Below are 22,500 nucleotides of genomic sequence, written 5' to 3'. Positions count from 1 at the left end.
TGTGTGTGTATATACATACACCACATGACATCCCCGTCTCACATTGACGATGTCATCACATTTACATGGAATGATTCAAGTGAATCAAAGATGAAATAAAGTTTTTGTGTGGTATGTTTTAGTTTGATTATTTCATTATCATTTGGACTTGTCATCAATAAAAACACCAATATTAAATGTATATATATCCACCTTCTGTCGTGTGTGTGTGTGTGTGTGTGTGTGTGTGTGTGTGTGTGTGTGTGTGTGTGTGTGAGACCTGGTTGATACAGAGGACAGGTGTGGTGAACTCCTGGCTCAGGTGGTGCAGGATGGAGGAGAAGGTGAGCAGCCGTTTGTTCCTCTCCAGCCAATCATCAGCCTGGAACTCAGACCTGAACAGAGCCGCCACCGAGTCCACAACCACGAGTCGGACAAGACCACGAGCCAGCAGCAGGGGGACACGCTGGGACAGACACACCTGGAGAGAGTCCTGAGGACGGAGACAGGTGAGAGAGACATGGCGACTGATCTGACCCAAGGTCAGCAGTGACCACTCACCAAGTCAGCAGTGTGTTCAATGTAAACGTGGTCGCTGAACTGGAGGCTGCTGATCAACGACGGAGGGACGTCAGAGCGAAGACACGACTGTTCCCTGATCAGCTGCTGCAGACGTCTGACAGGAAACGGGTCCTCAGTACAGATGTAAACTGCTCCTATACACACACACACATCATTTACAACCTTATTTCAGGTTAGTTCATTCTGTAGTCGTCCAACTGTCGAGCTCATGCTCCAAACAGTAGGGGGCAGCATGTCCCCAGAAAGTGCCTGTTCTAGGACGGAGCTCACTGGCCAATCACAGCTGTGTACGGAGACATTAAATGTGGGAATTGGAGCCGGTGGAGTGACGGATACGTGGTGCGTTCACTGACCTGCGTCGAGTCCTCCGTGCTGCGTCGGGTACTGCACACACAGACAGAGCTGCAGAGCCAGCTGAGTCTTTCCTGCTCCGCTCTCTCCAGACAGCTCAGTGACGCCCCCCACAGGAAGTCCCCCCCTCAGCAGCTCGTCCAGCACGGGACAGCCCACAGTGAGTCTGAGGTCACGCTGTCCTCCACGGAGGACGGCTGGGTACAACGGGAAAATACACAGGTTACCACTCTGTGACATCACACAGTTACGTCCAATCAGACTGCACGGTTGATGGTCTGACCTGGGTCGGGAGGGCGTCGCCTGCAGGCGGCGGCTGCCGCGGCGAGCAACTGCTGGACGTCAGAGTGAGACAGACCAGTGAACCTCTGCAGATCCAGAGCAGAAACACAGAGGACGTCCCTGACACAATTCAGATTGGCTGTGGAGAGACAGAGTTACCGTGGTAACAACAATAATTGTTGAGTTGTGGCATTTAATACAAATTAAATTGAAACTTGACAGTGATGATGTTAGTGTGGTGACCTCTGACCTCTCCTCACTGCTGCCCTGATCCTCGGGTCCAGCTCCAGCTGATCCCACTTCATCACGTTCTGTTCTTCAGGAGGATCTGTTCTTTAGGGGGTTGTGTTCCTCAGGTTGTGTTCCTCATGTTCTGTTCCTCAGGTTGTGTTCCTCATGTTCTGTTCTTCGGGTTGTGTTCCTCGGGTTGTGTTCTTCAGGTTGTGTTCCTCATGTTGTGTTCCTCGGGTTGTGTTCCTCATGTTGTGTTCTTCGGGTTGTGTTCCTCATGTCGTGTTCCTCGGGTTGTGTTCCTCATGTTCTGTTCTTCGGGTTGTGTTCCTCGGGTTGTGTTCTTCAGGTTGTGTTCCTCATGTTGTGTTCCTCGGGTTGTGTTCCTCATGTTCTGTTCTTCGGGTTGTGTTCCTCGGGTTGTGTTCTTCAGGTTGTGTTCCTCATGTTGTGTTCCTCGGGTTGTGTTCTTCGGGTTGTGTTCTTCGGGTTGTGTTCCTCGGGTTGTGTTCTTCGGGTTGTGTTCCTCGGGTTGTGTTCTTCGGGTTGTGTTCTTCAGGTTGTGTTCCTCATGTTGTGTTCTTCGGGTTGTGTTCTTCGGGTTGTGTTCCTCAGGTTGTGTTCCTCATGTTGTGTTCCTCGGGTTGTGTTCTTCGGGTTGTGTTCCTCGGGTTGTGTTCTTCAGGTTGTGTTCCTCAGGTTGTGTTCTTCATGTTCTGTTCCTCGGGTTGTGTTCTTCGGGTTGTGTTCCTCAGGTTGTGTTCTTCAGGTTGTGTTCCTCGGGTTGTGTTCCTCAGGTTGTGTTCTTCAGGTTGTGTTCCTCGGGTTGTGTTCTTCAGGTTGTGTTCCTCGGGTTGTGTTCTTCGGGTTGTGTTCCTCGGGTTGTGTTCTTCGGGTTGTGTTCTTCAGGTTGTGTTCCTCAGGTTGTGTCAAGGAGTTATTTTTTATTCGTGCGTCTTAGCATGACAAACACCCGCCAGAACTCATTACGTCATCAGTGTTCGCCGGGTTGAACCATTTCCTCGGACCTGTGGGGGGAACCGTCTTCGGTTTCAGACTAAATTCGTGTCCGTGCGTTGCGTTACCTGCACGAACATTCATCTGATCGTTGAATATTTAATAATAGAAAAATGACGTAACTGTTCTGACGTCATCTACAAAGTTTCGTCGCCGATTAAAAACAATCCCCGTACTACCTCAGGGCCTCGTGACGTCACTGCGCTGCGCCACAAGAAGAAAACAAACAGCAGAAACAGATCAGTGTGGAATTATCGGTATTTTACCAATCTACGGTAAAAACACGCGGTGATTTTACGTCAGTGTGACGCAGGAACAACATGAGTTTAAGCGGGAAGATGAAGTTGACGACACGAGCGACCCCGTGTGTCTGATCAGAGTAAATCTGTCGGTGAGTGTGAACACAACAGCTGCTGATGGAGTTTCTAACTGAAGCCATTACCGACGAGTATCATCATGTGCTGATTGTTTATTAAACTTGAGAAAACAGAACAGACGCATTTTATTTAACCCGATTCATTAAAAATGTCCCTCCGTGACGTCATCAAACGTTTGCTTTCGTACCAACATTGAAAAATCTGATTCTCGTCGTTAAAATCAGTCGATGAGGAAAATGATTGTAGCTGTGAACTGAACCTCGACCGCTAGAGGTCACTGTCACACCATTACCTGTGATTCTGAACGATAAAGCTTCAGATTTTCGGTTTGTGTCTCGTCTGATTTATAAAAACTTCAAACTATTTCATTCGAAATGAACTGAGAAATTAAACTGAAAATCGTTAGTTCTACTTTTAAGGAATCGATTAATATAAATAAAACATTGAAAATCAAATCAACACGTTTTAGTTTGTGATTGTTTCTTGCTTTGTAGTGACAGTTATTGTTCCATTATTAGTTTGTGAGGCTGAAAGCTGCTTCCTTCATAGCAACTGGACAGATCCGGTCAGGTGACCTCTGTGGGACTTCTGCAGGTTTGAGGCGACCCGTTCACCATGAGCTCCCGGGTGTGCAGGACCTGCGGGGGTGCGGATGTGGACGTGGACCAGGCGCGGGGCAGCGCGGTGTGCACCAGCTGTGGCTCGGTTCTGGAGGACAACATCATCGTCTCTGAGGTTCAGTTTGTTGAGGGAAGTGGAGGCGTCTCGTCTGCTGTGGGACAGTTCGTCTCTGCTGACGGTGAGACAGACGTTCTTCTTCGCATGTAGAACATGTCCTTCACAGAACAGCTTCCGCTCAGTCAAAAGCTAAAGTGTCCAATTTGTGAATGGAGTCTGGTTCAGTAATGTTTTAATGAACACGCCAGGATCTTAACAGGTTTACAGATCATGCAGAAGAAACTCCAACCAAACTCCACTCAACAATATGATCATTTAGCAGCTAGTTGAATATCCAGTTGCAAATTTACTCAATGATAACGTCACAGTCGACCAAACAGTTTCCTTCAGGTCCGTTTGGTTCTTTCTTCACAATAGACTGAGTTTCTTTCACAATATTTTTAAAAGTCCGGAACCTGATGATCATGTAGAACCCTAACTTAAAGTAAAGTGAACTTCTCATATTCACCATCTAACATTTACACTTTATCATTGTAATCTCAGATTTTTTACCTTAACGTGTCTAATACTCTGTCATCTTATATTTATAATATGATTTAATAGATTCATGTTGTGAGACGACTGAACGTGAAATATTCAATGTGATTTACACAACGAAGACTCAAACACCACTGGTTCTAACATGTGTTTTTTCCAACTGGACCTTTATTAAATCAGTGTGTGCAGACAGACGCCGTTTGTTTCTGGTCTTCATCAGCTGATCGGTTCACCTGAAACAAAACAGACAAACAGGTTTCTGTGGCGTCGGAGTCCTGAACTTCTTAGAATTGATCCATTTGAGATGATTAACATCTGAAATTTATGTCAAAGGTCAGATAGATAAGAACTTATTCTCTAATTTTGTTTCTGAGTAAAACATATTTAGATATTTAACAACTTTGTGGTTCAATCAGATCAAATCAACACTCAGAACTGGTTTTCCATCATAACTGAGGAGGAGCCACTTTATAAAGTTTAGATCAACAGAAACTCACATTAACAAAGTGGATTCATAAACAAAGAGTGTTATGATGTCGTACCTCTCATGATGCCCCGGTGAACACTAGATCCATACTGACTGCCACTGTCGGACCTCGAGTGGATCTTTAGGACTGAACCAGGATCAGAACCAGTCGGACTTGTGCCAGGACCAGGTAACCCAGTTCCTCCTGTGGTGGGATTAAGGCCCTCGTTACTCTGTGCGTTTGGATTGGTCGGTTCACACTCTCTGATGACGACCGTATTCTGAAGCGTGAAGCTGAGGTCGGAGGTCCTGCTGATTCCCCCCCTGGTGAGAGAGTCTGGGTTCTGCAGTCTGGGCTGATCAGGAGTTTGGAGTCTTCCACTGTGACCGGGTCTGACTCTTATGTGAGTCGTACCTGATGATGGGAGACGAGTAGAAAAACAAGGTTTTGGACTATGAAGGGATCAATAAAAGATCTGATTGATAAGCTGATCGTTCTCATCCTTACCTGCTGACTGGACAACAGTTCTCAGAGCTGAAGCAGGTTCCTCTCTCATGTGGTTTTCTGTCTCAACCCCTGACTGGACCAGGTTCTGCTGTGGTCCCATCTGGGTCGGGGATTGATCAGGGAGGCGGATCACTTCAGATTGATGCAGCTTGCCTTGGACACCATGAGCACCCTGTTCCTGCTTTTCTGTTTGGAAATCTGTTTTCCTTCTAGTGATTGAACATCTGCGGTCGTGAAGCGGTTTGGAGGTCCGGTGGTTCCTGTTCGCGCTGACGTCCATTAGTCCAGGATTAGACATTTGAGAGTTTACTTGTTTGATAGAAGGTTTCCATTTCAGATGATTTCCAGAAGACACTAATTTGATCATTGGTTTGACTCTGATGTTCTTTACTCTGGACTGAAGCATCTCAATGTTCCTTCTTTCCATGGACATGGTTCTCTTTGGGTTCTGGTCGAGCACCTGGTTCTGGGCAGTTTGAGTTTCAGGAGAAAGATTCAGGGTTGGAGAAGTTTGGATGTCTGAGGAGGAGACAACCTTGTTGTGTTGTCTTGGGACTGTGATGAAGCGGCTGGGTCCAGGTTTGGGCAGAGGCCGGATGCCGGGTTCAAGATGGGCCTGGTTCATCGGGGTATTGACGTCATTTCCAGGAACCTGCTGCAGACAGTCACGAGCAGGAACTTTATTCGCTGAATCTGTAGGAAGATCAAAAAAAGGTTTGACACTGTCATTCAAACCACAGACTTCATCCAGATGTTAATGACTCAGGCTGGACCTTTAATACTCTGAAAGACTTCGATTGAACCAAATCCAGGAGATCTGAAGACCCTTGACACAGAAAGTCTGTTGACTCCACTCAGAGGATAGAAGCACCGGACGGTCAACCTGTTCAGCAATCAGAGGTTTTTCCATCAACTGTGGAATCTTTGTTTCAGCTGCTGGTTACGACAGAACGGTTCCTTCCCACATGTCAAGTGCGTTTCTTACTTAAATTGAGATTCTCTGGAGATGACGTTCGGCCCGTCAGCGATCAACTGTTTGTCGTGGATGATTTCGTTTTCATAAACCACGTACGACTCCCCGACCTTTAAAATAAATAACTTCATTCAATTAGAAAAATCTCACTACACCGACAGACGGAAATGTTATGTCAAGACTTTATTTGTAAAACACATTTCATACATAGGTGAGGCTCAAGTCGTGTTTACCTGATGTTCCTGAACCTTTTATGACACCGACCAGAAAACATTTCAGATTAAGTTATCAATAACTTACTTATCAATGATTAATTGATCCGATAACTTGACTCAATGTCAGAACATCAATGAAAAAATGGAAATCCAGTTTATTCATAGAAGATGTTTTTAAGTTACTTAAAAATACTAATGTTCAGAATCATACCATGGCTCTGGTCCCACAGGAGTTCACATTGAACTCAAACAGAACTCTGGACCCGTCTGTCTGTTTGGATCGACAGGTGGCGTCCAGCAGACTGGTTCTTTCTGGCCGCACCATGGGCCAGGTGGATGTTGGAGTCGTTACCACGGTGACGGTTCCATCTGCAGAACAAACTAGAACCACAGAGGGTTGGTGTTAACACTACCTGACACTGGACCAATCAGAGGTTTTGTTAAGGACAAACCATCCGGATCCACGACCAACAGATGAACCCGACTCAGGGTCTGGACTCGTCGACACGTTATTCTGTTAGACTTCTTTATCTCAACACTTGAGCATCATTTGCAAACAACCTCCTCGAACCTTTACTTCCTTTTTTTCTGTACTTCTCAGTAACATGAAATAAGAAAGGTCCTCAGTGACCTGCACATGACATTACCTGTCATGTCCCGAGTTTTGAAGAGGCAGCGTTTGGAGGTGGACGTCTGGACTGCCAGACTTTTAGAGTCCCTCAGAAGTAGCTTAAATGTTCCATAAAAGAATGACAGGTTGATGTCCTGAAAAACAAACAATATCCAAATAAAACTTTCACCTTAACGTCCCACCAGCCTCTGGTTTCAGGACAACCCGGCTGTACCGAGCATCGCACTGTGTGGACTTACTTCGTAGGTGTAGCCGATGGAGAACACAGGGACGTCCAGGGAGGTTTTGTGGGTGTCGTTGAGGAGGCGGTACCCTCTCTGAGCTGCCAGCTGTGATGTCAGAGGCTCGTGGTCGACACCCACCTCCCAGAGACTCTTAGCTCGAGGTGGTCGAACCACGCTGAAGGTGATTCCTCCGTCAAAACACTGAGCTGTGATCTGTGGAGGAACTAGAGCAGAGAAATCTACATTTAAATGTTTGAACCAGGTTTTAATTTAAGATCTTTTACCTGTTTATTTCAAGCTCCACAAGAGACTCTCTTCCGATTGGCTGAACTTCAGGAAGCATTCAGCCCCCAGCACTGCTCCGCCTCGTCCACTAGCTAATAATAACCAGCTGTTAAACTGTTTCACAGGAACCAATTTGTTTTTGTTAAAATGTTTCAACGTTTGGTGCATGAACCGGAACAGAACCGGTTCCATCTGCCGTGGAGGTTGGTGTTTTCTAACTATTGTTTAAAAAGGTGAAATTCTCTCCTTTTTACATGTTGAAGTGTCTCTTGTGTCGTTAGTGGTCCAGACGGCAGTCGACTCAGTTTCTTATTGATCAAGCCCTTTGTTACAGCCTCCATCTCAGAAGCTAAAGATACAGGATTATTTTTATCTCTTGATTTAGATATAAACAGAGATATGTTATGAGAAGAAAAACAAAGATTAAAGACCAGAGCTCAGGAAATGATGTACTCACATAAACTGAAGAGTCGAGCAGAGATGAACGTGTGGTGGTAGTACGAGTCTCTCCGGTGCACGATGGTTAAAGTGAAGTTTATGTCGACAGAGTACTGAACCACACCTGCACCCAGGTACTGTGCGACAAACAGGTGAGTTTATTTACAAAAGACATAAATCCTCTGTGGTACCGAATCCACATTCAGGTGCTGTCTCCTGAATGGCCGGGCATCATCACAACAAAGAACCTCCATGACCAAACACCACGTGTTGAGTGTGGTGTTCTCACCATCCAGAGGACGTCAGCGTCCTCGAAGGGCAGCCGCAGTTTGTACGCTCGGCTTCCGTTAACGTGAGAAACAGGACTGATGCTGACGCCTCGTTCAATGCTCAATGCCGACATCCTCAGCTGCTTCCCGTTGATCCACACTTCCTCCAAAACGACATCTGCAGGAATGTTTCCGAGGTAGACACTGAACGCCTCATCATTAGTCCGGGTCTCTACAGGAAGAGACACAGGGTCCAAAGAAATGATTTCCAAACAGAAAAGACACCAAGTTTGAATAGGGGACAAACCTGATTTTGTACGATTTGTTAATGAAGTAGCGTGAGGCGTTCACTGCTAAGGGAACCAAAGACTCACTGTCGACACTGAAGGGTGGACGGCAGATCAGCGGCGTGTCGAGGACTCTGAGCATCCGGTGTCTGGTGATGATGCTGCTGTTGTCTTCAAACGTCAGAGAGAAGACGTGTTCGTACAGCAGGAAGATCACGTACAGCTCCTTGTACACGTTATTCAGCACCACACTCTGCACAGAAGAACAAACCAAATTGTGACATCTGTTTCTGTGATGGGAATAAAACCTTGTCTCTCCGTCTGAATAGACTCCCTTCACCTTTCGGTAGCCACCCTCTGCTCCAAAACGAACCCTGATCTGGACCAGTCCGCCACGCCGGACCAGACTGAATCCTCTAGCGGTGGCGGTGGGTTGGTCCAGAAGGACACCCTCCACCCCCACACTGACTGTCTGACTTTCAAACCTTGCGTCCTCCTCGACCAGAGGCATCATGATCCAGGGGACGTCCCAGAGCAGCGAGGCGCTGTCGAATGAACCAGAATCTGAAGAGGGACCCAGAAACATCATCAGCACCATCTAGTGTTTGGACAGAAAAGTGTCTTCCTGTGTGTAGGACCACCTACTGACTGTACAGGACATGGACACATCCATCATCACCACCATTAGCTTTTTCTTCAAGAACACAGAAACCCGAAGGACCTCTATGGGGACGCCTTCCACCTGAGTACATGGGAAAATTTAAAGATGCAAAATAAACAGGGAAACCTAATGTTGAACTTATGGTAAGAGACGATTCCTCACCAGAACAGTTTATCTGAAAGTACCTAGAGAAACTGTCAACTATCATATCCACAGTAAATATTACTATAAAAAGACATTATCCACCCACAATATGTGTGTAGAACTGTTAAATAGAGTCAAAGGGCCAGTGACAAAGGGTTGGCATCATGAGAAATTAAAAAATGTTGGTCAGGTTTGTTAAAATGTATATTTTGTATTTATGTTGGTTTCATGTAATTTTAATGACATTAATATCATTTTAACAAAAGATAAGACTGAAAGTGCTGGAAAATATCAAGTGGTGTAACCACAGAATAAGCTGCTACAGTCAAAGGCTCTGAAAATCAAGCACTGCTGTCAAGATCAATTGAACTTTCAAGAATAAGAATTAGGAAAAAACATCACATGACGAGAAAATGGATAATTAATTTCATCGATTGTGAACTTAAAAATAGAGATATTTTTAATGTTCTATTAAGAATACGTCCTATTCCTGTCCAGAGTGTGTCCGTGTGACAGAATACCACAGATGGATCATTGCACTTGCATATAAGTGAATGGAATATAAATATTCTTTAAAAATAAACATCTCATAAACACCACAGTTGTGCAGTTTAACATCTTAAATCAGCATCATAAATTGATATTTGACTAAATTAGTCTTTAACCAAAAGTGGCCAAAATAACCAAAAATGAACTCTCGGCCACAGAAACAAAAGTGAAGCTCCTTAGTTAACTCAAGTCAGTGTTTTGAAAATCCAGGTTAGCATTTCAACATAAAATTATGTGACTGGTGTGTGCCAACATGGCGACCCACCATGACAACGCTGGCCTGCCGCTGTTTGTACTGGGATCGCAGCACCACCCTGTGGCTGGTCGTGGTGAGGCTGTAGCCCTGCGTCTGGGCCTCACTGATGGACATGGAAGACACCTGTCCGTCGCTCTGCAGGAACATCAGCTGCCACACTGACGACGCAGTCATCTGAGCCTGAACGCCACCAACAAAAACACCATCAACACTTCAGAGTCCACACTTATTTCAGAGGGTGTGTTACAGGGGATTTAAGAAATGAAATCGGATGATTTACTGTGAAAACTTTGTGGAAGTTGTAATTATCTGTCTTCAGATCTTTGATGTGTGGTGGATCTCACCTGAGAGAAGGCGGCCTGCCACACATGTCCACTCTCCCCCCGCTGACCTCCACATGAAGACTCTCGGTTCACGTTCACCTGCGCCACAGGTGAAACCAGATTTAAAACATGGCCACTGACAGGTCAGAGGTCAGACAGGTGTACTCACCTCCATGTAGTCCTCCTCACAGATGACCTCTCTGTGAGTCCACGTCAGACCAGAACACGTGGCAGAGACAGGTCTGCTGTTCCATCTGCCGCCGCCATCGCTCATGATCACGTTAAATCTGAACGTGAACACTTCGTCATTCTGGAAGAAATCGGAACATCAGAACAGCTGCAGTTGACCTGGAGAGCGTGGCTCAGGTGAGGTGGCTCTGGTGGATTCATTACCTGGATGTGGGTGAAGCAGGAATAATATGAAGCTCTGAAGGTGGTGAAGCCGTCCATCTTGAAGGTGCTGATGGTGTAACCACAGCGAGAGGCAAGCAGCTCGCTGATCGAGTGGACGCCATTTTCATCTGCAACAAAGAGACAGACTGTTTGACATCACAGCTGTGAAGTGTCACTTTGTGTTGAGTGAATCTAAGAACTGACCTACGGCCTCGAAGCGAGGCGTCTGTACCGACGCCACCTGGATCCACAGGTAACGGTCCCGACACTCTGACTGAACACCAGTCTCCACCAATCCTGACGAGTCCGAGGAAATAATGAGGTCAAAGGTCACTGACCTGCGGAGTCAGCGTTTCTGTGTCTCTTTAAATTTGAAAATGAAAAGACAACATAAACCAGTTTACCTTCCAGGTGACCTCCAGCTGTTCCGTCTGTGACCCCAGCACAGGTAAACACGAGTCTGAAAAGAAAGAGTGGGGTAACGTCTTTACCTGAAAGGTGAGAGGCTGCAGGAGTTTGCTTCACCTGAACAGTTGTGTGGAACTCACCCCAGAATAAGAGCTGCAGTTCTCATGTCGAAGCAGAATCAGTGTCTGTGGAGCGTTTCCTCTGCAGCCAGGTGAGCTAATCACCTGGTCACCGTGGTAACAGAGTGGACATCCCAGCTGAAAGTGATAGTGTGATTACAGTGGAGATGCAGCAGACAGGAAATGACCCAAGCTGTCAATCAAATGGCCTCTGCTGCAAATACAAAGAAATGTTTTTACATCACATTTCATTGAGCTGACGCTTTTATCCAAAGCGACTCACAGTAAGTGCATCAACCCTGAGGAACGAACCAGAACAACAAGAAAGACAAACAACAAAGTGCAACATGTTAGTGACATATAAGTGCTACTAAAGCGCTACTTTTTAATTTTTTATCCAAACTATAGTCTGAAGAGATGTGTCTTCAGTCTGGAGGAAGATGTGTGGACTTCCTGTCCTGATGTCGATGTGGATCTGGTTCCACCGTTTAGGAGCCAGGACAGGAAACAGTGGTGATGTTGTTGAGTGACAGCTGTCCCTCGCAGTGAGGGAGCAGCTGATTGGTCGATGCAGAGCGGAGTGAACGGGCTGGGGTGTGAGGTTTGACCATGTCCTGGATGTAGACTGGACCCGTTCACAGCACGGTACCAAGTACTAGGGTTTTGAAACGGATGCGAGCAGCCACTGGTAACCAGTGAAGAGAGCGGAGGAGTGTGAGTGAACTCAGGTTAAAGACCAGTGGAGCTGCTGCTTTCTGGATGAGCTGCAGAGGTCAGAGGGCAGCAGCAGGTAGACCTGCCAGGGGGGCAGTAGTCTAGGTGTGAGATGACCAGAACCTGGACCAGAGCCTGGACCAGAACCTGGACCAGAACCTGCACCGCCTTCTGAGTGAGAAGGGGGCGTATCCTCCTGATGTTGTACAGCATGTATCTACAGGAACGCGTTGTTGCAGTAATGTTGGCAGTGAGGGAGAGTTGGCTGTCGAGTGTCACACCCAGGGTCCTAGAGGTCTGGGGGGGGGGGGGGCTAACACAGAGTTGTCAAAGGTAATAGTCAGGTCATGGGTGGGGGGGTCTTTCCCTGGAAGGAAAAGTAGTTCAGTCTTATCAAGGTTGATTTTCAGGTGGTGAGCAGACATCCACTGAGAGATGTCAGTCAGACAGGCAGAGATTCGTGCTGCAGTGTTAATGGATCAATACCTTCATCACTTCTTTTTCAGGTCCAGTTAAAGCTCCTCTTCTTGGTTCTGGTTTCCACACCAGTGTTGGTAAAGAGTCCAGAGCCCAGACTCTACAGAGTGGTGAGTACCTTCATCATCCTCATCCTCAGCACTGATGTGTTTTCATAAATAAAATATTAATATTTCAGTTAATTTCTGTGTCAGTTTACTGAGTGCACTCCATCATCTTAAGGTGTGTGTGTGTGTGTGTGTGTGTGTGTGTGTGTGTGTGTGTGTGTGTGTGTGTGTGTGTGTGTGTGTGTGTGTGTGTGTGTGTGGGTGTGTGTGTGGTGAAGTCCCAGACAACAGAACCTCGTCTTTATTTAGTTCAGATTTATTCAAAATATATCATGGGTGATGATCAGGTACCTGTCTCTCCAGGTAAGCGTCAGATCCAGCAGCTGGGTAGTCAGTTGCAGTTGAACCAGCACTGTTTGGACACAGCCTTCAACTTCTTCAAGATGGTCGTCAGTAAACACCTGACTCGAGGACGCAAGATGGAGCACGTCATCGCTGCGTGTCTCTACCTGGTGTGTCGCACCGAGGGGACGCCACGTATCCTAGCAACGTGATGTGTGTGTGATTTAGTATTTAGTTGAAGCAGGTGAATGCTCTTCCTTAACTGTGCTGCAGACATGCTGCTGGACCTGAGTGACCTGCTGCAGGTGAGCCTGACCTCTCCCCTGCTCACGTTTCTTACCTCCTGCACCTGCTCACACCTGTTTCCTATGTCCAGGTCAACATTTACATCCTGGGAAAGACGTTCCTGCTGCTCGCTCGTGAGCTCTGCATCAACGCTCCAGCAATCGGTGAGAACCATGAAGAAACATGTGTAGTTTAACTGTCAGACAAAAGTGTGAGATATTTACTTAAAGGGCCCATATCGTGTAAAATACATTTTCTGGGCTTTTACTATCCGTAATTACTTGAAGTGGGTCAGTAGGTAGCCTGTTCTGTCTGGAGCACCAGAGAAAGGAAGAAGAGAGGACATGGAAATACACATTGCAGCAGTTTGTTCGACTTTAAACCACTGATGTGTCATCTCAGGGGACCAATACCTCAAATAAAGTCCCAGAAAGGTGTAAAGAATGGGCCCTTTAAACCAAACAGGACATTAAATCATAATCACGGGTCTGTAGAAAATGATAATTTAATAAAATCAGAGCGACCTCATCCACGTCGGACTCTTCATAGTGAAGAGTTGAAGGAGCTCAGACTGACCTGGAGTCAGCTGATCCTGCAAAGAAAAAAGCAGTTACACTATATGTCCCATCAATCACTGTCATCAACAGGTCATCAGTAAAATATGGCTCTTTAGTGACAGCTAGTGGCAGCTCCACAAAACTATAGCAGATTTTTCAGGACTTCTCAAAGAAACAGCAACACATTTTAGTTTCTGTCACTTTAATGTTCAGATTCATTTCCTTTCAAAAGCACCGACAAAACAAAGAGCTAATCAGCTTCAGTCCTATCGGTCCAATCAAGCTCCTTCCAGACCTGAGCTCCTCAGTTCTCTGGATCTTCTCTGGAGGATCAGACTCAGTTTGTCTTCCTCCTCCTGAGCTCCTGTATAAAGTCTAGATCCAGGAGCAGTGTGAACACAGCAGAGGATCCTCCACTGATTCACTGAGTGAGTGGGGGGGGGGGGGGGGGGGCTTCTAACACGGGACACAAACATGAAGAAACTAAAACAAATGTCTCTGGTGAAAAAGTGCTGACACACACGAAGAAGACACAGACGAGGATGTGAAGACAGTTTGTGGTGATCAGAGCTGAAGGTGTCAGGTGATGTAAACATGATCACATGACCTCTGCAGCAGAGGTCACACGTCACTTCCTGTCTCTGTCTGCTGCACCCGGCTGCCCCCCCTCTCACCTGAACCATGAGGAGGATCTGATGCTGTGAACGAGTCTGTGCAGAAAACCTGCTGCTGTGTTGTTCAGCTGTGAAACTCTAACTCTGGAGAAGCTCTGGAGACGATTCTCTGGATTTCACCTGCTGGTCTGAAACCAGCTTCAGATTCCAGTCCTACGACAACACATCAGTCAGAATAAGCAGTGGTAACAGTTATCGGTCCATCAGGATGTTTCAGCAGTAAAAGACCAGCTCAGGGATCTGACCCCCCTGCACTCCAGTCCCATTGGTACTATCCGATGAACACTGGAACTGGAAGGTCACTTTCCCACACTGCACCTCGGTCATCCCCTCCTGTCCAAAGTAACTGAGCTCATTTCCGTCCAGGACGGCACTGACTGTGTAGAACGTGTCCGGTTCCACCTGGACTGGATGTTCGAACCACACAGGAAACGTACTGCTCGATCCGTCTGACAGGAACTTGGTGAGGTTCTGGGCCAGAATGGTTCCCTGCCTCTTCAGTTCAATCTTCACACTGTATTCTGCCTTCCCGCTGCTCGACCCGTACAAGCCCAGTCCAGCCATGAAGATTCTCTTGTCCACCGCAAACTGGATGCTGTCACAGCGCCCCCTGTAGCGCCACTGGTTACTGCGGTAGGCTGAGGACTGAAAACGATGGCACCTCTGTGGTGCCAGGCCAGCCCGCTTCACCAGAGGAAACTCCAGTGTAGGTTTGTTGGAGGCGGTGAACCACAGGAAGATGTCGCGGGTCTCTTTCAGCGTTAAAATGTCAGACTGCGCCGCAACGTCTGCAAACTCCTGCAGCGTCATGGAGGGGATCCGGACCAGGTACAGAGCCTTACCTAGCGCCACACGCTGGTTCCTGGGGTTCACAGCCAGGCTCTGCCGCTGACACTCAGCCACTGACCAGCTCAGCACTGCCTGGAAGACCACCACCTCAGGGACATTGAGGGTGTCTCTCTGCAGGATAACCTCCAGCGTGGGCATGTCGATCTCACTGAAACCTTCAGAACGCAGAGCAAGCTCAGCTTGAGCATCAATCACCTCCCAGCAACGCTGCCTCAGCTCCGGCTCCTCAAACAGACAGCTCTGAGACAGAAGGATGCAGGCGTTCTTTGCCTCCAGACTCGTCTCCAGGAAGGTCACGCACGCCTTCGCCAGAGCAGGAACAATGTACTTCTTTGCAGCATAGAGGGTAGCGAGCACGGTGTCGGCCTCCAGCTCGATATCATCACTGTACATGTACCTAAAACACAGAAAACGAGTTTCAGATTACTCTGGTGTCGAGTGGTTCCCCATATTTCTGTCTAGAACGTCTGGATCACTCTAGTAGAGCACAGAACCGTCAGTAGGTCACATCTTCCCTCACTGAGACTCCTCAGGATTCATGACAGTCAACTGCAGGAGCAGCAGGTTGGGCGTGACTCACTTTAACAGGATGAGGAAAGCCGTCGGCTCCACGTCAGGGATGTGGATCTCAGATTGTCCCTCGGCCAGATCTCCATAAAACATGGCTCCAAACACCGAGCTGCCCACTGCCAGGACGTACTGCAGCACAGACAGGGAACCAATCAGAAAGAGTCTGAGTCTTACAGGACAGGAAGTAGAAAGAGTGAAGGTCATATGATGTCCTGTCATGTTAGTGTCATGTTCTTCATCTCCCATGAGAACACGATAAACTTTGAACCTTATGAGCAGGAACCATCTGAGTTTCTCCTGGAGGACCAACGATGAAGTGAACGTCGGCCATCTGCTCGTTGTTAAACATCAGCGCGTTCCTGCAGGACAAACCATTTGAACTTTCTTAACCACGTTTGACCATCCAGAATTAACTTTACAATATCAACAACGTCACTATGACTTTTATTAGATATAACATCATTTTGACTTGTCAAGACAATATCTGATTCTCTTTTAACCACTCAAAACTCCAATATTCAGCATCTGTGATTACAAAGATTCAAACTACTTTTGTCATTCATGTGTGTGGTTTCTAATTACAGATGTCTACAATTCAGTTGAATTATTATATTATATTCTTTAATTCCAGTTTTAGATTCTGACCAGTCATAATTCAAGTTCATGAAATCTACAACACCACAGTGACTAGTTCAAACTTACTTTAAGGTATCTTGAACTAAGGTAAATTTAAGACATCTTGAACTTGGATTATGACTTGTCAGAATTAAATTGTAGATATCTGAAACTGGAATCATCATCATAATTAAGTTGCATAGTTCATAATCGATTTATCAAAAAAGTTATCGACAGATTACTCGGTAATCAAAATAATCATTAGTTGCAGCCCTAATTTATAAAGCGCTTTACAGAACAGTTTTGCCTTTCACTAATTCACACATCCAGACAGAGCGTCTCAGTGAGATGGGGCTCAGTAGCTAGCTTCAGGACACTTAGGCATGTGGAATGAGGAGGAACTGCCGATCTTCTAATTGGAGGACGACCGTTCTACCCCTGAACCGCACCCCCCCCCCCCCCATTGAATGTGTCGCTGTTGTCAAAACACTCTTCACACATCATCATGGCTGCCTGTCCATTCGTTTGGACTCTAAGATGGCTGCCAGGTGGCGAGGGTTGCGTTGGAGCACTTGTAACTCACCTCTCTCTGAGGGTGGGGTGTGCTGCCTGCCAGCTGTTTCTCTCCTCGCTGCCATTGATGCTGCCATTAGTCTGATCGGCGTCTCGCTCACAGAAGTTTTGGGACGTCGACTCCAGGTCGCTCAGCACGATGAAACTCTTCTTGGCCTCCACCACCTCCTCCTCCTCGCTACTGTGGGGGAGGCTGGTGGAGAAAAGTTCAGCTGCCATCTCCTCCCCTCCTCACAGAGAGAACGGCGAGGTCACCACTTCACAGCATCATGGCAACTTCCTGTCAGATTATAATCCACATGATCAGGTCTCATGGTTCAGCTAAACTGAACTTTCATTATCAGATCATCCACGTTGTTAACGAATCATTAACGAATCAAACTGTTTCCTGTCACACAGACATGTACTGAAATGGTTCAATAAATCAATAACCTGGTTAACTCAATAACTTGGTTAACCTGGTTAAATCAATACCCTGGTTAACCTGGTTAAATCAACACCCTGGTTAACCTGGTTAACTCAATATCCTGGTTAACCTGGTTAACTCAATAACCTGGTTAACTCAATAACCTGGTTAAATCAACACCCTGGTTAACCTGGTTAAATCCATAACCTGGTTAACTCAATACCCTGGTTAACCTGGTTAAATCAATACCCTGGTTAACTCAATACCCTGGTTAACCTGGTTAAATCAATACCCTGGTTAACCTGGTTAAATCAACACCCTGGTTAACCTGGTTAAATCCATAACCTGGTTAACTCAATACCCTGGTTAACCTGGTTAAATCAATACCCTGGTTAACCTGGTTAAATCAACACCCTGGTTAACCTGGTTAAATCAATACCCTGGTTAACCTGGTTAACTCGTTAACCTGGTTAAATCAACACCCTGGTTAACCTGGTTAAATCCATAACCTGGTTAACTCAATACCCTGGTTAACCTGGTTAAATCAATACCCTGGTTAACTCAATACCCTGGTTAACCTGGTTAAATCAACACCCTGGTTAACCTGGTTAACTCAATAACCTGGTTAAATCAATAACCTGGTTAACTCATTAACCTGGTTAAATCAATACCCTGGTTAATCTGGTTAAATCGTTAACCTGGTTAAATCAATAACCTGGTTAACCTGGTTAAATCAATAACCTGGTTAACTCATTAACCTGGTTAAATCAATACCCTGGTTAATCTGGTTAAATCGTTAACCTGGTTAAATCAATAACCTGGTTAACCTGGTTAAATCAATACCCTGGTTAACTCAATACCCTGGTTAACCTGGTTAAATCAATACCCTGGTTAAATCAACACCCTGGTTAACCTGGTTAAATCAATACCCTGGTTAAATCAACACCCTGGTTAACCTGGTTAACTCAATACCCTGGTTAACCTGGTTAAATCAATACCCTGGTTAACCTGGTTAAATCAACACCCTGGTTAACCTGGTTAACTCAATAACCTGGTTAAATCAATAACCTGGTTAACGCATTAACCTGGTTAAATCAATACCCTGGTTAATCTGGTTAAATCGTTAACCTGGTTAAATCAACACCCTGGTTAACCTGGTTAACTCAATAACCTGGTTAAATCAATAACCTGGTTAACTCATTAACCTGGTTAAATCAATACCCTGGTTAATCTGGTTAAATCGTTAACCTGGTTAAATCAACACCCTGGTTAACCTGGTTAAATCAACACCCTGGTTAACCTGGTTAAATCCCTAACCTGGTTAAATCAACACCCTGGTTAAATCAACACCCTGGTTAACCTGGTTAAATCCCTAACCTGGTTAAATCAATACCCTGGTTAACCTGGTTAAATCCCTAACCTGGTTAAATCAATACCCTGGTTAACCTGGTTAAATCCCTAACCTGGTTAAATCAATACCCTGGTTAAATCAATACCCTGGTTAACCTGGTTAAATCCCTAACCTGGTTAAATCAATACCCTGGTTAAATCAATACCCTGGTTAACCTGGTTAAATCCCTAACCTGGTAGTGTCCTGTGCGCTGCCCCAGCTCCTTCAGTCTCGTATCAATAATCAATAATCACTGTTTCCGTTTGTCAGTCGTTACGGTCCAGCTCGGTGTTTTCTCCGGTACAGTGTATACACTGTGTGTGTGTGTGTGTGTGCGTGTGCGTGCACGGGGTGTGTTACCTGTCGGTTCCTCCGTTAACTAACACCAGCAGCTGCTTGTTTCTCTGGACGCCATCTTAGATTCTGTTCGTCACCGCGCTGCTCCACCAGAGGGCGCCAGAGCGCGGGAAAACACATGCACAGTTTTTAATGTTCAGAAGAGTTTAAATGATATCTGTTTTTTATATCTACAGCCTCATATCCACCAGTCACGATCTATTATCTATAGATCTTTTATCTATAGATCATTTATTATCCTCCCTCCTCTCCTCACCTCCTCTCCTCAGATCCTTGTCTCTACATCCCTCGTTTTGCTCACATGTTGGAGTTCGGGGTGAAGACTCATGAAGTTTCCATGACGGCTCTTCGTCTGGTTCAGAGGATGAAGAGGGACTGGATGCACACGGGACGCCGACCCTCCGGCCTCTGTGGAGCAGGTACGTCACTGCAGTTACCATGGCAACAACGAGGTGGTTTACATTAAACAATGTCTCCCCCCCCCGCAGCTCTCCTGGTCGCAGCACGGATGCATAAGTTTCGTCGAACGGTGAAGGATGTGATCAGTGTGGTGAAGGTCTGTCAGACCACTCTGAGGAAGAGGTGAGACCTGCACTAGATCCTATTGGATCCCAGTAGACTGTAGGAGGTCAGAGTAGATCATGGTGTCCCCTTCACCCCCTACAGGTTGACAGAGTTTGAGGACACGCCCACCAGTCAGCTGACCATCGATGAGTTCATGAGAGTAGATCTGGAGCAGGAATGTGATCCACCCTCCTTCACTGCTGGACAGCACAAGGCCAAGATGCAGCAGGTAGATCCCTCTGTCTCTGATTGGCTGCTGCCTGATAATACAACCAGTTAACTGTCGTCTTCTTCTGCAGCTGGAACAGGAACTGACCAAGAAGCTGGACGAGGTGGAAGGTCAGTTAGTAACTCTGTCAGCCAACAAGACAGTATTTCTTCATTACTTCCTGTCAGTGACGGCTCGTGATAACATTTATTGAGGGGGGGGGGCAAACAAACTGAAGCCAGACTCAACAAAAACAACATAACACACAGTTCAGGGAGATGTTGTAGGTATCGCACCCCCGTCCTTGTCTACTGTACCTCTGTGCCGACACTTTGAAACAACAAACAGGTGAGGAAGAGAAGACATTAGGCCACATCCAGTTATCACGTCTGTTTCTCAGAACAAGAGCAGGTGGAAACTCGTCTTCATCACTTTCTGCTGAAGTCTCATTTCTTCACCAGTCAGCTCGCAGGAGTAACTCAGTGACGTCGGACGTACCTGAGACGACGTCAAGGCTCGACCAATCACATTAGATAAAAAAAACGTAAATCAATACCTATTGGCTGTAAATAAAAGTGGGAGTGTCCGGGGTGCAGAGAGCTGCATCCTGTGGAAAATCTGCAACAACATATTAAAAAGCCGCCTCAGGTCACGTGGTTGACAGAACTTTCAGAACCCCCCAATCACATCCATTTTGCCGACGCCCCTCACCGGAAGTTTATGTTTTTAGACAGAAACACCTTATATTGAATAATCTCAGGTGCTGACGGTCGACCAGGAGCGTTGTTCCACTAAAATAATATTATATAAAAAACTATGTTTTACATTTTTATACAGGCTTTTTGGTCTCAGGAAGTTGGAGGGGGTGCCCCGTAGTAACCAGCCACCACTGCTTCCTGTCAATATTTTGAGAACACTGGGCACTAGAGGGCACTAGAGGGCAGTGAGTAAGTTGTTTAAAGACTTTCTAAACAATTTGTTTTGTCAGGAGAGATCAGCTGCTACAAAGACGAGATTGAGACCGAGCTGGAGAAGAGTCGACCCAAACTGAGAGGAATCTACTCTGCCTACGCCAAAGAGATCGGTGCGTACTGATCAGCTGACTGCACACGTATGTCTCCATGGAAACAAACGATTCAACAAGTCTTTTGTGTGGTTCTCAGACCCAGAGGAAGCCGAGGGATTGTCCGTGACCTCTGAACCAGAAGAGCCGGAGGTGGAAGATGCCGAGCTCCAAGCAGCCACTCAGCATCTGACCCAGGACTTCCTGTGTCAGGTGATCCAGGAGGAGGAGGGGCGGGACAAAAGGACAGGAGACAGCAAGCAAGAGGCGGGCCCAGAGAAAGATGGTGTGGGGCCTCAGCACCAAGTCCCGCCTCAGCGCCAAGTCCCGCCTCTGGCCGTCATCCTGGGGAAGCTGACGAGCTCCTGCAGCCTCGACCTCCAACAAACACTCCAGAACTTCAACGAGTCCGAGGCGGGACAGAAACCTGATGGTAAGAGGAGACAAGTAGTACATCAACATGACATCGTCAGAGGACGTCCGCAGGTGGGAAACTGGTGATGAGGAATTTCTCCTGCTTGTACAGGTGATCAGTCAGAGAGCGGAGTGCTGGACCTGGACGGCATAGACGATCAGGAGATTGAAAAGGTCCGTTCCTTTATGAATCGGTGTATCGATCCAGAGTGCACGTTTTCTGCATCATCACATTTTGACTCTTAACACGATGACGTGGTTCTGAAGTAAAAGTTCAGGGTCCAGCTCTTTACTGCACAGGAGTAAAATGAAGGTTCTTTTCTCAAACTGACCTGAGACATGAAGGGTGTTGTTTGTTTGAAGATATTTTTTTGTCAGCCAGCTGTAAAACTTGGATTTCATCTTGGTACCAAGGTCAAAGGTCGTAGTCATGGTGGCCTCACAAAGTATGTTTATGTTTTTCTTAAATATGAAATCTTAAGATCAGCTCTGGGGAATGTCTTGAAATTTGGTACAAACTTGAACTCAAAGATGAACTGAGTAGATTTTGTTGCCTGGAGATCAAAGGTCAAGGTCACAATGACCTCATGTTGCTGTGTTTCAGTTGTCAAAGGTAAAGATTACCGTGACCTTTATATGAAAAAAGTATGTAGAAATAAGTACACAGAAACTGCACTGGTTGGCGGAGGCATACAGCCGCAGTGCGGTTATTCTAGTTCTTTGTCAACTTTCTTTACTCTTTACTGGAGAGGTGAACAACATCTCTATGCCTTCATAATTAAATGTGGTCTGTTGTGAAAGGATGTTCAGGAAGTGGTGTGTGATTTCCTGTTTCCCTCTGTGCTGCAGTACATTCTGAACGATAAGGAGGTTCAGGTGAAGACGGAGCTGTGGATGAAACAGAACGCAGAGTACCTGAGAGAGCAGAAAGGTCAGGATCTTCATCCTTAACGTAACACGAACAGGACATTGTGAATCTGAGCTGTATTTCCTGTCTGTGTTTACAGAAAAAGAAGAGAAGATAAAGAAAGAGAAAGAACAGGGGACATATAAAGAGAAGGTAAGTGTGTTGGTGAAGCACAGGGTTTCCCAGGCTGTGGGCCAGGGCCTGCCTTCGTTAGACTGGGTGTAAATGTGCTCACCGCAGCTTTCCCTCTGTTCAGCTCAACACTTTATTCACAGAATAATATCAGTAGTTTAAGTCATTTAAAT

At 46.3% G+C, this 22,500-nt stretch overlaps 4 protein-coding genes across 5 annotated transcripts in view; 1 reads left to right on the top strand and 3 right to left on the bottom strand.

Moving 5' to 3' along the window:
• The window catches only part of xrcc3 (X-ray repair complementing defective repair in Chinese hamster cells 3), a 2,660-nt gene extending 740 nt beyond the window's left edge, over nt 1-1,920 (bottom strand). Inside the window, exons 1-5 of the mRNA XM_034580700.1 lie at nt 1,445-1,920; nt 1,196-1,333; nt 915-1,109; nt 541-695; nt 260-472 (exon numbers count right to left, since the gene is read on the bottom strand). Of these exons, the coding sequence (XP_034436591.1) occupies nt 260-472; nt 541-695; nt 915-1,109; nt 1,196-1,333; nt 1,445-1,499 (756 nt within the window). The 5' untranslated portion in view covers nt 1,500-1,920. The remainder of the gene's footprint in view (nt 1-259; nt 473-540; nt 696-914; nt 1,110-1,195; nt 1,334-1,444) is intronic.
• A 728-nt stretch (nt 1,921-2,648) lies between these two features.
• brf1b (BRF1 RNA polymerase III transcription initiation factor subunit b) overlaps nt 2,649-22,500 on the top strand; it is a 23,493-nt gene continuing 3,641 nt past the window's right edge. The window contains exons 1-15 of the mRNA XM_034580624.1: nt 2,649-2,833; nt 3,414-3,618; nt 12,404-12,484; nt 12,785-12,958; nt 13,037-13,068; nt 13,140-13,212; nt 19,309-19,458; nt 19,528-19,621; nt 19,706-19,832; nt 19,903-19,942; nt 20,800-20,895; nt 20,975-21,307; nt 21,401-21,462; nt 22,138-22,219; nt 22,296-22,348. Of these exons, the coding sequence (XP_034436515.1) occupies nt 3,435-3,618; nt 12,404-12,484; nt 12,785-12,958; nt 13,037-13,068; nt 13,140-13,212; nt 19,309-19,458; nt 19,528-19,621; nt 19,706-19,832; nt 19,903-19,942; nt 20,800-20,895; nt 20,975-21,307; nt 21,401-21,462; nt 22,138-22,219; nt 22,296-22,348 (1,581 nt within the window). The 5' untranslated portion in view covers nt 2,649-2,833; nt 3,414-3,434. The remainder of the gene's footprint in view (nt 2,834-3,413; nt 3,619-12,403; nt 12,485-12,784; nt 12,959-13,036; nt 13,069-13,139; nt 13,213-19,308; nt 19,459-19,527; nt 19,622-19,705; nt 19,833-19,902; nt 19,943-20,799; nt 20,896-20,974; nt 21,308-21,400; nt 21,463-22,137; nt 22,220-22,295; nt 22,349-22,500) is intronic.
• On the bottom strand, nt 4,170-11,392 carry LOC117758703. Its single transcript, XM_034580600.1, has 20 exons — nt 11,205-11,392; nt 11,061-11,116; nt 10,861-10,953; nt 10,657-10,784; nt 10,433-10,573; nt 10,285-10,362; nt 9,950-10,120; nt 8,976-9,072; nt 8,671-8,894; nt 8,418-8,583; nt 8,064-8,275; nt 7,794-7,911; nt 7,067-7,275; nt 6,844-6,961; nt 6,408-6,577; nt 5,994-6,091; nt 5,782-5,891; nt 5,009-5,701; nt 4,577-4,915; nt 4,170-4,267 (listed from the first exon to the last, which is right to left on the bottom strand). Exons 1-20 carry the CDS (start codon nt 11,228-11,230, stop codon nt 4,251-4,253), a joined length of 3,264 nt encoding a protein of 1,087 aa, XP_034436491.1. The 5' UTR covers nt 11,231-11,392; the 3' UTR covers nt 4,170-4,250.
• Nucleotides 13,791-19,120, bottom strand: LOC117758728 (BTB/POZ domain-containing protein 6-B-like). 2 transcript variants are annotated; one of them, XM_034580660.1, is made up of 5 exons: nt 18,876-19,050; nt 16,897-17,166; nt 15,967-16,057; nt 15,709-15,827; nt 13,791-15,525 (listed from the first exon to the last, which is right to left on the bottom strand). In XM_034580660.1, the coding sequence occupies exons 2-5, from the start codon at nt 17,103-17,105 to the stop codon at nt 14,493-14,495; spliced, it is 1,452 nt and encodes a 483-aa protein (XP_034436551.1). In that variant the 5' UTR covers nt 17,106-17,166; nt 18,876-19,050; the 3' UTR covers nt 13,791-14,492. The 2 variants fall into 2 exon arrangements, with proteins under 2 accessions (XP_034436551.1, XP_034436550.1); XM_034580659.1 differs by having other exon boundaries at nt 13,795-15,525; nt 19,043-19,120.

Source organism: Hippoglossus hippoglossus, chromosome 24 (assembly GCF_009819705.1).
Source record: "Hippoglossus hippoglossus isolate fHipHip1 chromosome 24, fHipHip1.pri, whole genome shotgun sequence".
In the NCBI taxonomy this organism is placed as follows: Eukaryota; Metazoa; Chordata; class Actinopteri; order Pleuronectiformes; family Pleuronectidae; genus Hippoglossus; species Hippoglossus hippoglossus.
Note: the sequence above shows the minus strand (reverse complement) of the source record. Positions and strands in the feature narration are given on the sequence as shown.